This window comes from Brachycentrus maculatus, unplaced genomic scaffold (assembly GCF_059751285.1).
Source record: "Brachycentrus maculatus isolate JH-2025_06_01 unplaced genomic scaffold, ASM5975128v1 h1tg000188l, whole genome shotgun sequence".
NCBI lineage: Eukaryota > Metazoa > Arthropoda > Insecta > Trichoptera > Brachycentridae > Brachycentrus > Brachycentrus maculatus.
Window position 1 is genome coordinate 1586633 of NW_028280939.1, and position 18809 is coordinate 1605441.

Below are 18809 nucleotides of genomic sequence, written 5' to 3' on the forward strand. Positions count from 1 at the left end.
CAATACATTACCGGATTTGCGGCCACCGAGTGCGTAAATGTTTGGGAATAATTTCAAATTAGCAGAGAGAATGCAGAGCGGTAAATATAGGGGTATCGCGCATTCATAATGCTCGGCCATGATCCGCGTACAACTGGGGCCAGGAAGCGAAGGGAGACATTTTGACAGGCATTAATTATTGTGAAACGACCGTAATTTATGTATCGCTGATATGTAGTCTGTGAGGTTTTGGGAAAACTCGATGAAATCCTACCTATGTGTGCAATATAACGGTCGAAATAAAAAAGTTTATAAAATAAAAGTCTGTCTATGATTTACGTATCACAAATATTCAATATTTTGTTTCGTGTATTAATTTCAAAGTACAATTTAATTTAGTTTTTCTTACTTCATTAAAAAAAATCTTTACGTTTGAAAAGATAAATATTTATGTATGAAATGAATTCAAAGGAGACATAAATTGATATTTTTTATATATGTTTAAAATGCTTGCTTAAAAATATGTCGCTACTTTATGTATTTCACAGAAATAACGAGGTTGAACGTTAATAAGACATCATAAAAGTGTTATTAGGATTTTAGAAGCGATTTTCTCATACATTGGTTTGCGTTATCTTGTTTGAAAACCATTATTTTGGTATCAGAACTGTGATATTGGTCCAGTAAGTAACACCGTGGTCCTTTATTTGTTATCTTAGTTATATACATAGGTATATCTCGGACAACAAATGTTATTTTGGTGCAGATTGCATTACGTTAATCCCATGTCCCTAAAAAGAGTTATGGAAAATACTCATCGGTAATATTATATTTGTGACTTATGTTTGTATTATGTTTAAAAAAAATAAATTAATGAAATTACCTTGGTCCAGAAATTTGTTATTTTGGTGAAAAGGCAGTTATTTTGGTAGAAGAATTGCAAGTTGCTCCAAAAAGTGTTTTTTTGGTTCAATAAGTGATCTTAGATTAAAAACATGTCATATAAATGCTGTCAGCATTAAAATGTTTGCGCATCTACCGTTTTCTTAGTTAACTTAATGTTATTTAGTATGAAAAGTGATATTAAGGTCATTTTTTGTTATGTTGGTGCAAAAAATGCATTGGTTTAAGTAGTTATGAACAAAAATATATTAACTTAGGAATCTTGTTGAAAAAAAATTAAAATAGGCTAAAAGTTTATACTAGACTGAAAACACTTTTTCTTCCGTTTGCACAAAAATTATTGATTGATTTGGCGTTTAATGTGCAGAACTCCATTTTAATTTCTGTACTAATTTTTAAATCAAACACAGATTTATTGAATCTCCTAAGTTATAATTTATTAAAAAACACATACAAATGAATATTGGCATTTTCAAACGAACGACGTTCGTCATAACTAGGCGAAACAATTGTTACAATATAAATTTTTGTGTTTTTTTACAAAAATACAACTAAATAGACTCAAATAAACTGTGTTTGATTTAAAAATGACTAAATAAACGCACAAAAATTAAAAAAAAGTTGATTTTAAAATACCTTTTACACATAAGATACTATACTAATATTACCTAAACTCAGTTTTTTCGTAAAAATACAATTCCATGAAAACTTCGAAATAATAACTTTCATATGCAGCACGCCTTATGGAAATGTTTCTTTTTAAAATACGATATAAAATGTAAATAGTGTTGTTTAAGATACAATTTCACGAGGTTGTGAAACAGTGCCAAGCCTTATACTTTACATGCAACTATCAACAAGACAAGTTTTAAATTGAGTTTAACTTTATAAGCCGTTGACTTGCTAGTTGCCAAAGTGGGGAATATTTAGTGTTGCGTGAATTTCATTTTGATTTATTCATAACAAAATAACAAATAATATTTACAACATTTAAAGTGTGTCCAAATACTTGTTCACAAAATTTGGATTATCTCCAATTACAGGTGTTATTTTTGGGTAGAATTGGTGAATGTTACACGTGAGTAAAGTGATCGCTTAAACCAGTCTATGACGGTCATCAGCCATATTCTTCTTCATAACTAACTAACTAACTAACTAACTAACAAACCATCACGCCGCTTGCCCGCAGGGGTAGGCAGAGAGAATAGAGCGCCACACCACTCTGTCCTTGCAAACATTTTCGCCTCATCCACGTTCATGCATCTCCTCATACATACCCGCCGATTGTTACGACTCCTAACCTGACCACTTTCAAGTATTTGGCATACCTGATCGTGCCATGTAATCATATTCTTCTTCATCTTTGATGAGATGTCAAAAAGTAAAATAACAAATAAAAAATTAACCATAGCATTTTTGACATCTCAACATAGATGAAGAATATTATGGAAGTCTGAGCATTTACAGGGCTTACGACCATCATAGGCTTGATAAAGTGATGACTTAACACACGTGTAACATTCACCAATTTTAACAATGACTGACAACTACGCCAATTAAATTTTTGGAACTTCTAGATATATTGATCAAAATCGTGACACAATAGGTACGTCTGAGTACATAGCTGCCTATGTTGGAATAAAGAAAGCTTTTATTAAGTAAAGACTCTTTCTATTTATATGTTAGATCTTAATTCTGGATTAAATTTACATTTTTGACAATGTGAATTGGATGAAACACGTACATGAAGTAATCACTTAATCTCCTAGCCTTTGTCGGTCTTAAGCCCTGTAAATGCCAAGGATTTTACATTCTTCTTCGTGTTGTCATGCCAAAAATATAAAAAAATAACTCCTAAGCGTAAATAATGCAGACTTGTGAATAAGTATTTCGGCACACTCAAAATGTTATTAATTTTAAATGGATTTATTCATCATTAAATAACAATTAATAATTGTATAATTGAAATGTACCTTTGTTTTAAAATCACTATAAATATTTTATCATAACTTGATTATAATGTCTACTGGTTACGAAGCTAACCGCTTTTTTGTCAAGACTGATTAAGAAGCAGTAGGCTTCGAAAGGCATTATAATTAAGTTATAATAAAATATTAAAAGTGATTTTAAAACAAAGTTACATTTTCATTATGAAATGGAAAAATCTCAAAGTCAGTGCTTCACATATAAATAACAAGTTATAATTTGCTTATTAATTACTGATTATTGAAAATATACATCCGGTTCCTGAAATTTTCGCATAAACGTGTACACATAAACAAGCGCATTCATAGGCACACACCAACACACGTGTAATATTTGGATATTATGCAACTTCAGGAAGTGGAGTGGCTAATTCCGCAATGTTATTGACCACTCCGATTCATTAAACTTCCTGTTTCACCTATTGATAATTACTAATTTATCGTACTCGTAATAAACTTTTTTTTTATTGACAATACTTTTCAATATTTTCAAACTCCACCCCCTTGACTAACTCCCCCTTCCCCTTACTTACCTATCTCCTGAATTATAGAGCAGTTAATTATTTATTATGTTTGAGTTTATATTTAGACCTGAAGATGAAAGCATAGCTTCCGAAACTAGTCGTCATAAAATAAAATAAAGTGGTAAAAAAATTAGCGTTTTTCAAATAATTTTTTGACGTCTCATCAAAGATGAAGAAGAATATGGAAGTCTGGGCATTTACGGGGCTGAAGACCGTCATAGGCTAATCTGGCGTTTCTCATGTATGTGATTACAAAACGCCAGATTAAAATCCAGGATTTGGACCTCACATACTAATAAAAGAGATTCTGTTCAATAAAAAGCTTCTTTTCATCTCACCAATAGTTGTCTCTAGTGAAGTTTTAGTGATTCAAGAACAATGTTTCAAAAATTGGTTCATATATATAGAACTTCCAAGAATTTGAGTAGTGTGGTTGTCAATAATGGGATGAATTGGTATATGTTACACGTGTTTAAAGTGATCACTTAAACCAGCCTATGATGGTTGTCAGCCCCGTAAATGCCCAGACTTTCATATTCTTGTTCATCTTTGATGAGATGTCAAAAAATAATATTAAAATAACTCCTGTAATTGGAGATAATCCTGATTTTGTAAACAAGTATTTGGACACATTAAAAATGTTGTAAGTGTTTTACATTTAAAATTTCATCATGTCTTACCACAAAGTGAATGCCGAAACAATAAATAAAAATACAATATTTTTAGTGTGTCTGAAATTTTGTTTAAAACTTCTGGATTACTGTGGTATTACTGTGGATTGGTCTACTGTGCAGTAATTTAAAGCATTATTCTTTATTGATATCCCAACACAGATCAAAAAGCCTATTTGAGATAGGAATATTGAAGTCTGGACAGTTTTGAATCCGGTGATTTTTTTAAAATTAGACTTTTTAAATTAAACTAGACTAAATTATCATCATGAAAAACATCATTTACATTTTTTATAAACCTTCTGTTTTCACCAATTATGTAATCACATTATTTTAAGTATTTCACAATATTTTAACAAAAAAATAAATACCGTATGTGAAGGTTTAAGTTTTAAAATTGACGTATGTAAAATGCACGATATGTATTTTAAAAATATCACAATTATCATAAATTTTTTCACTCTAATATTTATTCAATGTTACCCTGGACTGAAACCTGAAGAGGAAAGCTGATCACCTTTCCTTCATGTGTTAACGATCAAGATAACACTGCGTTTATATGACGCAGTGCCCTATGCACCATCGGTTGTGGATAAGGATTGAAGAAAAATCATAGATCTGCTAAATATAATGAGCATTGCTCCATGAGAGTAACGATCTTTGTTTGAAACCGTAAAACATCACAGTTCCCTGATTTTGTTTAACATTTTCATATTTCAATTTAATTCAAACACTGAAAGTATAAATACTTATCCCGCTTTGCGAACCCCTATAACTCAAATATTTTAACAGTTCAGTATCAAAATTTGGGCCGAAGCGTTTTGCAAGGAGTTAAATTTGCTGTGTATTTTACGAGATTTTGCGTTTTTATGGCAGGAATGAGGATACTGTTATTGGCAAAAAAATGGTACGATAAGCAACCACGTTGTTTATTGGGGAAGCGAAAATAATATTTAAGAGGTTCTCGTATCGACTTTTATATCAGATTCTCAAGAGAATGCGAAGTAGCACTGTGAAAATTTAGGGGGTATAATAAAAACAAATATAAACATTGAATCGCGCAGAACGCGGTGAAATAAAATAACGTATTTATGTTAGGTACGTACAAATATTTATAATTTTACTGATAAATGTACACATTTTGTAAAAAAAACCTCTTTTTGTCTTCTTAGAACCCTTTTCTGCACACCAATGGTCCACTGCATCATATAAACGCAGTGTTATCTTGATCGTTGACGCATGAAGGAAAGGTGATCAGCTCTCCGGTTTAGGTCCAGGGTAATATTGAATAAATATATTATTCTTCTGACCCTTATCCACACCCAATGATGCAAGGGTACTGCATTGTATTAAGGCAGTGTTACCTTGATCGCTACTTATATGAAGGCAAGGTGATCACTCCTGCACTTCAGGGACCAGTATTTAAAATAAATATTAAGATTGTAAAATCATTAATATTTATTTTCACCCCCTCTGGGAATCGAGCACGGGACCTTCAGCACGGTAGCTAAACACGCTAACCATCCCACCACGGAGGCGGACAATGATGAATAAATATAAGAGTGAAAAAATCACTTAAATTCATTGGACTTCCCTGGGAATCGCACCCGGGAACTGGTGCGGGAGCCGAACGTGCTGACCATTACGCTTCGGAGGCGGAAAAATACCTATACAATATTTTCACATAATTATTCGCTTAGGAGAGATCACGTGGGAAGAGCAAGTTCGAATCGAGTGATGAGGTTAGCACCTGACTAATACATAAGAGGTAACAGACCCCCAGGAAGACCATCTAAACGATGGAAAGACAGCTGGTCTTCCACCTCCCAGGAGCGGACTCCGAGAATAACAGGACACAGTCCTAGCAAAAGAAGAAAAAGAAGAAAAAGAAGAAGAAGATGAAGAAGATTAGCTTGGTGTAGTACGAATAGTTAATGTCTTTCTCAAATATTATTTTCTCGCTATTTTGATGAAAAATTATGTTTTCATCGATTCGTTTTGTTTTGGCTATCGTCATTCATCACTGATTGCTTATCCGTTCAGATTTGAATCGTTGATTAGTAGAATGGTCAACAATGAACAAATATTTCATTGATCTGATAATAGTTCATTGATTCGGTTTTAATGACACTATTATTCCGGTGATATAAGTCTACTGATGCGGATCTACTAAATGATCGGATCTTACCCACTTCTAGTTAAAACTGCATAATGCTTCCGGAACGTTGACCTCGTTGGTATTTAACTGCTAGTATCATATCACTCACTCCTTTCAAGAACGTCATAAATAAAAAAATCGTCAATTTTCTGTTGTGCGTGTTTTCGGAATGCCCAGAAAATGTACTATATCCCAGCAAAAGCGGCATATTTTTAACTTAATATTTACCCGCTACAGGGCAGAAAGTGTTGTTTTTGCATTTCGAAGAAAAGGTATTGTTTAATTATTTTTTTAAAAGTACTAAATATTTTTCAAATGGAGAAAAAACCTTCAGATTTTACCTTAAAAGACCTGTTACACAGTAAAAAGTTCAAAAAGTGGGTTACTATTTATTTTTAATACATTGTATTATATTTTTAAACTTTAAAAACGTTCTGCTGATAAATCAGGTATTTTGATTTATGTAGTACTTGAAAGGAGTGAGCGATATATTTCTGCACTAATTGCATGGTAGAGCATTGTTTTATCGATTTTCCGATTAAATTCTATACAATTTTACATGCAAAGTTATTGCTGAGCAAAATTTTATCGACCATAAATATAATACATAGTTGTATATTTTTGATCAAATGATACATGAAGAATAAATTATTTTGAATCTCAAAGAGATGATATTGTTTAAGTACTTCGTTTTATCATATTACAATGGTCCAGGTTAATCATCCGTGAATTTATTGCGTTGTTTTACTGATATAAATACATAAGACAATTTAATTTTTCTCAATGATACAAATAAAATGTAGTGTAACCATGCAAAGGATACATGTAATATTTAAATAAAACAACAACCGAATTGTATTCTCCATTTATTTTTTTTAAACCAGTGGCAAAATTTTGTCGTAAACGATATTTAGTTTTTATTATAACGTTATATAAAAAGCAGTTCTACCAAAAATGTCAGTAAAATTTTAAGGGATAAATTAATATTTATTTGCATGTTACGTGTGATATTATAAGATTAAATGTTAACACTAGTACCAAAATAATACTTTTTTGTTATTATTTTCTTAATCATTGGATTATTCACCCTACGAATGTGATATATCAATATTATGCGAGTCTCAATATAAAATGCAGCATCTCATAAGAAAGAAAATGAACGGTGGCTATCGTTAGCCATAATTCCAATTTTATCAAATAACAACCAATATACGAGAGAAATTCAACAACGTTGCATTATTAAAAAAAATGCAATATGGATGTTCAATTATGGTCAGCATTTTGAATATTATAAAAATATTTGGAGTGATCACTTAAGCCAGCCAAATGCCAGGTTGTCAGGCTTTAGATGCTTAGATTTTCATCTTATTTCGTATAAAAACGATAGACGCTTCATTTCAAGTAGAGATACCTATAATATTGAAATATCATTTAATTAGCAAGCATATATTACAATAATGCGTTTGAAATATTATAAACAGTTCATTAACGATCTTCTGTAAGGATTTACATAATTTTATAATAAAAATTAAATATGTTATATGTGTATGAAATTATCCGGAATTTTTCTCAAATAATGAACAAAGAAACTATGAAAATACGATAAATTAATCAGGGAAATGTAGCCAGGATTCTGTTCAAATATAGGTCTGGCTATGGTCCAAGGATTAAATGTAATATATGGGCTTACATATTCAATGTGATCATATTCCGACTGTTTTATTAGGAATAATACTATTCTTTACTTCATATCGGTACAGAAAATGACAAGTGGACAAAAAAAATACAAAGGGAAACGTGTTCTCCTAAAAAAAAATCTTTTATTTTTTTTCTTTTTTGGCTAATCATCCAAAATTGAGAAGTCAATGTCGCAAACAACTGATATTTTTTTTAATTATGCAGTAAATTTATGCTTTTTAATGACCACTAACACTCGAATATTTTCGTTATATTTTTTTGAATTGCTTTATGATTGCATTATTGATTTTTGAGGAGTTTAGGGATGGGAGGTGCTGTACATTTAGCGGGAAGGAGAAAACCTCCTAGCAAATGTCTTGAAGGAACTCAATGTAAGAATTTAAGGAGCAGTTAAAAAGAACATGATCGGCAGATTCATCCTCCATTTCACATGAAGAATACTCTTTTCGTACGAATAATTTAAAATATTTATAAAACTGGTTCCCAATTTTTTTTTGACGAAATCAAATTTCAGAAGGGTAATCTCTCCCAAAGTTCTTCATACCATAAATTTTTATTACATTAAGAAAAATAAAATTGGTGTTACTAATATATGATTAATTTTAATATGTATGGAAAAGAGAGTAACTGCTTGGAACAGTTAATGGTGCACTGAATTCAGTTATAGGACATAAAAACCTTTCAGCGAAATTTAAACTGGCAGTGTATATGAAGTCCTAGTTTCAACACTAATGTATGAAAGTAAAGCATGGAGTTGACAAGAAGGATGAAAGTAAACTAAATGAAGTCGAAATGCGTTCAGACGAAAAAGGGGCAAAAAAATGTATGATAGTTGTCCGAATGGTGAAATAAGGAAAGAATGCAGGCTTACAAAAATATACAACGTATGTTGATATGGTTTGGATATTTAAAAATGATCAGTGAAGAAAAAGCAATACAATAAATTTAAGAGACAAATGTGTTTGGACATAGGAGCAGAGAAAGACTGATGAATGTTTGGCATGATCAAGCATTTCAAAAAGTTGAAAGCGGTCAGGTTAGAAGTCGGAATAATTGACACGTTTGTATGAGGATATGCATGAATCTGGAAGAGGCGAATATTGTTTGAAATTACAAAATGGTGTGGCATATCATCTCTCTGCCTACCCCTTGGGTGATTGGGTGAAGCGGTTTGATATTTAGTTATTTTTTATGAAGTGGCCTAATTTTTTTAATGATTATGGAAATAATAAAAAGAAGGAAGTAATCTTTTACAGAATTCATTAGAGACATTGCATGTACTAATAATATTATTACGCTCAGTTTGTTGGTTCTGAATGCAGGAAGAAATTTAAGGTAGGTGTAATTAATTGAAAATTCCATAAATTTGTTTATTGTTTTCTTTAATTTGATTACACTTGCAAATGACTTTAATCTAGACTTTCTCAAAAGGGCGAAGTAAGAATTAGAGGAGCATTTATGCGGTGTGAAATTAAATCAATTAACAAAGCGCCCATTTCAAAAGCTGGAAGTGCGTAAACGAAACTTGTAGATTTTACACATTTTCCCCCTTAAGTTTCAACTTTTATCGTCAATATTATAATCGATTATTCATTTTTTCCAAAAGAAAACTTAGGTGAAAATAAACTTTTTCATTTAAGTTTTACTTGGTTAGTAAAACTATGTATTTCTTAAAATCTATTGTGAAAATAAAGAGGATAACATCAAAGCAAGTGTAAGTGTTGTTTTTCAAAATAAGTGATGTTTACCAAGTAAAAGTCAAATTAAAAAGGTATAGATTTTATCACAGAGTGACTGCCGAATCCATTAATGAATATAAATTGAATTGGATTTTCTTTAAAGTGGAAAAGTCTTTTGTCTCATACACGTTTAAGTCATAGAATAAGTAATAGGGTAAAACTCAGTATGTAGTATTTATGACTCACCGTCAATTTGAAAGTTTTCTTTCCCCACGGTCGTCATGTCGGCTGCACTGGATTTGCACTTGTACCCAACTTCACGCCAAGTGTTGCCAACTTCATGCTGAGGCTGAGAAAGGCGGGAAACTTCAGTGTTTTTACTGGAAATGAAATTTTAACATTGTAAATATTTGATTGTTTAGAAAAGAAAGTCAGGCATCAAGCCAATTGTGTCAGGTATAATATATTTTAATATTGAATCTTCATATATTTTATCAAAGAAATATTTTTGTTTTAATTGTTCACGTCCGTATTTCAATTAAATGTATTCCTTTATTCCAACCTGTGAGGTGGGGAGTATGTAAAATATATGATATGAATATGTACATGCGTATATATATATATATATATATTTATATATATATATATATATATATATATATATATATATATATATATATATATATATATATATATATATATATATATATATATATATATATATATATATATATATATATATATATATGTATATATATATATATATATATATATATATATATATATATATATATATATTTATATATATATACATATATATATATATATATATATATATATATATATATATATATACATATATACATATATATATATATATATTTATATATATATATATATATATATATATATATATATATATATATATATATATATATATATATATATATATATATATATATATATATATATATATATATATATATATATATATATATATATTTATATATATATATATATATATATATATATATATATATATATATATATATATATATATATATATATATATATATATATATATATATATATATATATATATATATATATATATATATATATATATATATATATATATATATATAATATATATATATACATATTCACTTCACATATGTAAAGTACATTCGATGGATATTCCTCATCCATTTAAAATTATTTCATAATTATTGAGATTCCACATTAATTAAAATTGCATGAAACCAACAATATAACACTTATATCATTTTAAAAAACAATGCAATATGGATGTTCAATAATGGGCAAAATGGTAAATGTTAAGACACCTTTCATATACAAATTAGGGCTAAAATACTGCGTAGATATAGAGTCAGTAAAAAATGTTAATAAATCTATTACAATTACTTCTGACAATAGTGTCTTAAATGGTGTCTTAAAACTAATTGATGTTATGTCAAGATGATCGTTTATAAGATGTAGTGAATCCAAAAATAATGCATAAATGCATCTGTAAAAGAATATTGTAATTTGGACATTCAATAATGAACACAATGGTAAACGTTTAACAAATGCAAAAAGTGATCACGTAAGGCAACCAAATACTAATTGTATACCCTGGGATTCTCGAAATTCCATCTTCTCTCTCATAAAAATAATAGATGCTTCATTTTAACTTGAAACACCTATAATATCCATTAATACAATTTGGTTCTCTTAGTAACACAACTCTAATTCCACGTATGTACGTATTTCAAAAAGATAAAGATATTAAGTATACCATTAAAATATTTCCATTCTTGTAATTTAAGGAGTCATTAATAATTGTTTACGGGTTTTTGAGTTTAATTATTTCTTAATATAATGGAACCATACAATATAAAATGGGTCCAAATTTACAGGGCGTTTTTTTTTAAGGGGTAAACAAATTTAAATTTCCCGTAATAAATTGATGGTGGTACCCGCCATGTGGCATGTTGCGCCATCTTGATGAATCCACAGCTTTGTAACATCAATGCCATTCAACTGAAGTACGAAGAAGTCAAAAATCATGGTTCTGTAGCGCTCTTCATTGACCGTAACATTCTGGCCGACATCTTCTTCAAAAAAATATGGGCCGATGATTTCACCTGCCCATACAGCACACCTATTAATGGATGAAAGGGTGTAAGTTGATAGTTGATAGATTTGTAGTCTGTACGTTTTTCAATTTCAACAACATGGCGCAACATGCCACACGGCGGGTGCCATCATCAATTTATTGCAGGAAATTTGAATTTGTATAACTCTAGAACATTTTTAGTGTGTCCAAATACTTGTTCACAAAATCTGGATTATCTCCAATTACAGGAGTTATTTTCATATTATTTTTTGACATCTCATCAAATATGAAAAAAAATATGGAAGTCTGGGCATTTACGGGGCTGACGACCGTCATAGGCTGGTTTAAGTGATCACTTTACACACGTGTAACATTCACCAATTCTACCCATTATTAACAACCACACTGCTCAAATTCTTGGAAGTTCTACATATATGAACCAATTTAGAAACCTTGTTCTTGAATCACTAGAACTTCACAAGAGACATCTATTGGTGAGATGTAAAGAAGCTTTTTACTAAGCAGAAACTCTTGTATTAGTATGTGAGGTCCGAATCCTGGATTATAATCCTGGTGATTGTTACACGTGTGTAAAGTGATCACTTAAACCAGCCTATGACGGTTGTCAGCCCCGTAAATGTCCAGGCTTCCATATTTTTCTTCATCTTTGATGAGATGTCAAAAAATAATTAAAAAAAAATGAAATTGTGAAAAACACCCTTTATAATGGTATCCTGTTATTGTCGGTTTATTAATTCGAGTATTATTTTATTATTGCTGTCAGATATTAAGCTTCATTATTACCCTGATGAAGAAAACAGGATTAATTTTGCGGATAATAATATATTTTAGATTGATAATAGGATCATAATACGCTGTCATTATTTCTGAAAAACTTCCTATGCGCACTTTTTTTATAAAACGAATAAATTGAAGTAAAGCAAATGGTTTTAAACCAGATCGCTGCAAAGCAAAAAGAGGAAATTTGTAATTTTAAGCAGATATTGATAGATGTTTAAATATTAAGCCATATTTTGAGTTTTAAAAGAAATTTTAAAAGTCTCTCGTTCTATGAATTCATGTTTTAAACTACGTTTGAATAGAACATATAAATTAAAATGAATGTGGAAAAATGTTTGCAAGAGTGAGAATATTAAAAATACCCCTTAGGTATCGATAACAATTGTATTATATTAATCGAAGACATTAATATGCATAAATTGTCTCTATCGCAACTTAATTTGGTGAAAATATACCTGTTTTTCAATAGAAACATAAGAGAGGTTTTTTTATTTGGAAAATAAGAGGGTAAAATGAGAATACTCAGTCTTAATTTTGATTTTCAGGTCTTTAATCTTTTAATAACTCAATTATTTCCATAGGAATAATGATATTCCAAAAAAATTGAAAAGACAAGTGTTTAAAACATGTATCCTCCCAATGCTATGGTCTGGAAACCTTGGCTTTGACCGCAGGGACCATACATAAATTGAAATGTGTACCTACAGCTGTCTATAGAAAGACAAATTCTAGGCATAAGTTTGAGAGATAAAATCAGAAATGAAGAAATCAGACGCCGAATAAGGGTTATCGATGTGACAAATTGCGTTACTACACTGAAATGACTGGGCCATATTATGAGACAGAAAATGGAATGATGGGCCATGAAGAGAAAACTGGCCGGCCTCAGAAAATATGGGCCGATGGTAGTAAGTAGATAGAAAGAGCCCAATCAAAAGAAGTCTGGAAAAAATAGAAGAGGCCAGAGTATGGAGTCTAGCAGTGGAGAGATAGCTGACCGAGAAAACAAAAAATCTTCTTCTTCTTCTTCTTCTGATTATAGGCCTTGCGGCCTGTTTTTTAAGAGGGATTAGCCTCCTGCGACGTCGATTCCCAGCTATCGACCCATCTCTTTGGTGGTCTACCCGGGAGTAGTCTACCACGGGGTTGGCCGTACAGTGCGATGTGGGGGAGTCTGGATGGTTCCATTCTCCTCACATGCGCATACCATTGTCTCCTTCGTTGCCTTCCCCACCCAACGACATCTTCGATCTCGCATTTTTCCCTGATCCTGGCATCTCGAAGACTCTTGCCTGTTATGCTTCTTAGGGTCTTCATTTCTGAAGACCATCTTCATTCATGAAGACAAAAAATCCTGTTTGATCAATCCTGGTATATTCGTATTGGAGTGTTCGCATAGCGCGTTATGCAGAATCAACGATTATAACGTATATACGTGCGGTACAAGCTGAGTGTAGGAGTATAGTTACCCAGAAGCAGTTAGATAAACCGAATGAGGGGTATAAGCTTTATGAGAAAATAATTCATCCCTCGACAATATTAAATAATTAATAAAGGCTTTGAAGCTATCTGGGAATATGGAGGTAGAGACAACGTACAACGGAGCCAGATGTGTGCTCAGGGATTGTTTACAACATTAATTTTCTAATGATAAATAAACACGTCCAATCGAGAATTATACTTGACTACTCCACTTATAAGATTAATTACGTTAAAACATTACATACTTACACACACATGTACGTATGATATGTACATATATAAAGGATTTACGTCCTGAATATTTGTGTACACAAGAATCCTCGCAGATTTCGAGTGTAATTAAATTATTATTATCAATGCTTCATTAAGAAGTCATATTTTTCCGCAACATATTTAGGGCTTCAAAAAGCGAATATATTAAATCCCTCGGGTCGCATGCGGTTCAAAAATTCCAAACTACAAACTTTTGATATTGCGACATAACATGATTTCAAAAACACAAAAATAAATACAATGAAATGTTGACAGCTCAACATCGGTGAAAAAGAAAATGGAAGTTGGATATTTACAGGGATTTTGACGATAGGCTGGTTTGAGTAATATTCTTCTATTTTCAACGCTCATTCACTTCAAATGGGGCACAGGGCGATTTAATTGCATCAATGCAATTGCAAAAATTCTATGTTTATTAGCCTCAACTAGCCATCGCTAGTATTATTGATTTTGATTAGTTTTTTAAATAATGTTTTGCTTAGTAAAAACCACTATTTGTGGTAAAATCTATACATTTTTAATTAATGTTTGACTTAAGTAAAACATTCATTGAAATGAATAAATTTTACCACAATGTGACTGCCGAATCAAGAAATGAGATTTTTATTAGATTTAAATTTTGTGCTGAAGTTTTTTTGGTGGAACTGCATTTTATATAATAAAATAACAACCATATAGTTTTTTCCACATATACTTTATTTGACCAATGACTGGGGTACTGACATGATACGACATCAGTCTGATGATATTGGTAAAGACGAAACCCTGTTCATATAAAATACATAGTGAAAATAAAAAGTTATTTTGTTTTATTATTGGTATTTTTTTGCGGCCGAAATCCATAGTTATTCCTCCAATGCGGTCCAGGGAACTAAAAGGATGGACACTCTTCTAAAGTAGCCGTCAAATAGTTTAAATGTTTTACCGTCTTGCAATTGCTTCTTTCAATTTGTGTTCAACCCTCTATAAAATTTAAATTAACCAAATCTAAACTTTTGCGACATCACAATAAGCTTAATTTACGCTAACAGGTTTCAGAAATTTTGCAAGATGGAAAATTTATACGCTTTTTAAAAATCCTTTTTATTTCAGACGACACACACATATGTTTTTGATGAAAAATAATATTAAAATTATTGATATAAGGGGGATGCAAGATTGATAAAAACAGGATCGTTTAAATTAAGAAAGATAGGTATATTGAGATGGTTTGGGTATGTTAATTGAATAAGCTAAAAGAGGATAGTAAAACAAAATTTAAGAAGCAAATGCAAATGCAAATACAAAAAAAGATCCCGCAATGACATGTCCTATGTGTGGGTACACATTTTATTTAAGTTATAATAAAGGGCACTGGAAAGAATACAAAAGATACCAAAAATGAAAAAGATAAAAAGAGCTAATATAAACTACATTTATTTGATTTTAACAAAAAAAATACAAAAATCAAATCTTTGTATGGTATGGTATACGTTGATATAATTTGTAGTGGTTCTGTCAAATTACAATTCATTTAGCATTTTTTTGTGATTTTTTTAATTAAAAATTTCCTTAGTAAATACCATTATTTCTTAAAATCTACTGTGACACGTGTTTCGATGCATTCCGCATCATTTTCAAAAATCGGTATTTGAAAATGATGCGGAACGTGTCACAGTAGATTTTAAGAAATATTTACTATGCAAAATTTCAACTAAAAATGGATAGGTTTTACCACGAAGTGACTGACACAAATCACTCAATAAAATAATTTTTGACTGTATAAAATATTAATTAAAAAGAGAATTGTTATTGGTATTTCATTCCTTCACATTTTTAGGAATTTTACGTATACGAGTATATATGTAGGTCAACCTTTAATATATTATTTGTAGTAGTACGTATGTTTGGAAGGAATTTTCAATCAATTGACTGTGTTACGGTTTCGTCCTATTCCAAACCGTAACCAATTGGGTCTACGTTTTACATACATAATGGATCTACGTATCTTCTACAACCTTCCTAAATCAACCCCCTAACCTTTTTACATATTCATCACGCCTGATTGGACGGGGGTGCGAAACAAAGTCATATGCTCAAAGTAAAAAAAAACTTTGTATGTGCCACTTACGCTTTTAAAACTTACTTTAAACTTAATAATATTTTTAAAACCACTTTAAATAAGACGGCGTTAAAAGCAAGATTTTTCAAGACTCTGACTTGAATTATACCCTTAACTTTTTCAAGAAAACTTTTAAGCAACAACAGTGTAATAAATGCGAATTGAAACTCGCGACATTTTATTATCTTCCACTCAAATTCAAAATTTTGTAACAGGAAAAAGTTTGAAAAAAAAACATTTGTTTAAATATCGATATTTATTTTACGGAAATGTTTTATTGGAATTGTATTATTCGTAAAAAAATAATGGAAACATTCGATTTCATTCTATATTTTTATTAATACATATTACATTTAAAAAAAAAACGTAGGTACCATTAATTTTTTAAAAAGATAATAATTTCAGTATATTTAAAAAAAAATTACTAAATTTATATTTTATTGAAAATGTAGTATATTAGAAAAACTCAATTATTCCGATGGAAGTCATATATTTATTTTCATGTTTTTCAAACACATATTTTTTCAATATAAAAAACTCGCTAAGCACGTGTCACAGCATTGTCAATTTTCATTATTAATAATATGGTTATGGCGCCTTAAAATATGTAAAATAATACAATTATATGCTTACTTAAATGGACAGATACAAAAAATAAGTAAAACAAGAAAAAAAGAACAATACGAGTAATATTGCTGTACAGCATATAAATTGTACTATGCAGATATTGAGCAGAAAAACAAGCCACAGTATTTCGACATCTAAAAGTAACTTTAGATATGAAAATATCGCAGATTTCAAAATACTGAATGGATATAACAAAAATTTTGTGGGGACCGTCTCAATGCAACTCGGGACACAAATTAAGTAGCCTTTTTTACAAATAATTTATACTACCCAATATTTTAGCTAACTTTTGTTGCTAATGGTATGGTTTTATATTATAACGAGGTTTAATGTTTTAAATATGGTATAAACAGTGATATTCAGCGCATTTGGCTCGGGTTTGATTCTAAGGGTTAAAAATGTAAATATTTTTTCCTCGGATATTCAATTAATATCTATACTGGACCGGTTATTGAAGTACGTGACTTGCTATACATTGGCTTCATAATATTACTGTTTTAGTTACAAAACTTTATAAAATGAAATTTTAATATTGTTTTATCCATTTTTATTATTTAAAATCGGTTAAAAACAAAGTAAACATAAAAATTATTAAAATCATGGTTGTAGTTTTATTTTCAAAAGTTTTATAAAATGTGCCACTAAATATCTGCCAAAAACATTCAAGAAACCAAGTAAACATTACTTTCAATCGGTGTAGTGCCCTTTGCATCATTGGGTACAGGTAAAACTCAAAAAGAGAAGAAAAATATTTTCCTATCAATTTTGACGCTTGGAATGGGTAAAAATTGTTATTTTTTACACTACAAAAACAGGGTGGAATTTTATTATTTTTTCTATAGAGTAAACAAGTATATTATTTGTATTTAAGCAATGAGAGAACTCATTCGCGAATGGTATGACCTTAACAGATAATATCGGGAAAGACAATTTCTTTTAAGCTGTTTGAAATTTCACGGAGTCTCAACTGAAAACGTGACTCGCCTACATTATTGAAATTTGCTTAAATGATCCTTATTAGGGGCGCTTCCGAAAAATAACTTTCAGAATACATTAAAGAAACTTGTTCGAAAAAATAATAGAATGGTTAAAAGTTAAACGGACACTCCAGACTATGGATTCTTGGAAACACTTTAAAGTCAATGGTTTGAAAATATTTTCATTTAATATTCAATAGGCCGGAAGGATTCAAATTTAAATAATATCATTCCTCCGAGAAAATGTAACGAAATACAAGAGAGCCAAAGTAAATATTTTTGGAAAGTGAAAATTTGAATACTCTTCTCGCTTTGAGCGTGATTTTATTTAAGCAACTAGAAATTTGCCCATTAAAAACAATAAACTGGTTTAAAAAAACTAAAATAAGAATCGTTCTCTTATTGCTTAAATATTGACTACTTTTATTCCACTTTTTTTTTTAGTTATAAAATGTTTCCCTAGCATTAATTGTGATTATTTTACAACATTTTGAGTGTGTCGAAATACTCAAAAAAATATTTTAAAAATAAAAAATGAAAATGGTATTTTCTTGCGTTTCTCATGTGTGTGTGATTATAATCCAGGATTCGGATCTCACATACTAATATAAGAGTGTCTGCTTAGTAAAAAGCTTCTTTACATCTCACCAATAGATGTCTCTAGTGAAGTTCTAGTGATTCAAGAACAAGGTTTCTAAATTGGTTCATATATATGGAACTTCCAAGAATTTGAGTAGTGTGGTTGTCAATAATGGGTAGAATTGGTGAATGTTACACGTGTGTAAAGTGATCACTTAAACCAGCCTATGACGGTCGTCAGCCCCGTAAATGC

General features: G+C 30.3%; 1 protein-coding gene across 1 annotated transcript in view; it reads right to left on the reverse strand.

The window, feature by feature from the left end:
* The window catches only part of LOC148307853 (cell adhesion molecule Dscam2-like), a 196539-nt gene that overhangs the window by 166609 nt on the left and 11121 nt on the right, over window positions 1-18809 (reverse strand). Inside the window, exon 3 of the mRNA XM_088262768.1 lies at window positions 9844-9977. Within this exon, the coding sequence (XP_088118894.1) occupies window positions 9844-9977 (134 nt within the window). The remainder of the gene's footprint in view (window positions 1-9843; window positions 9978-18809) is intronic.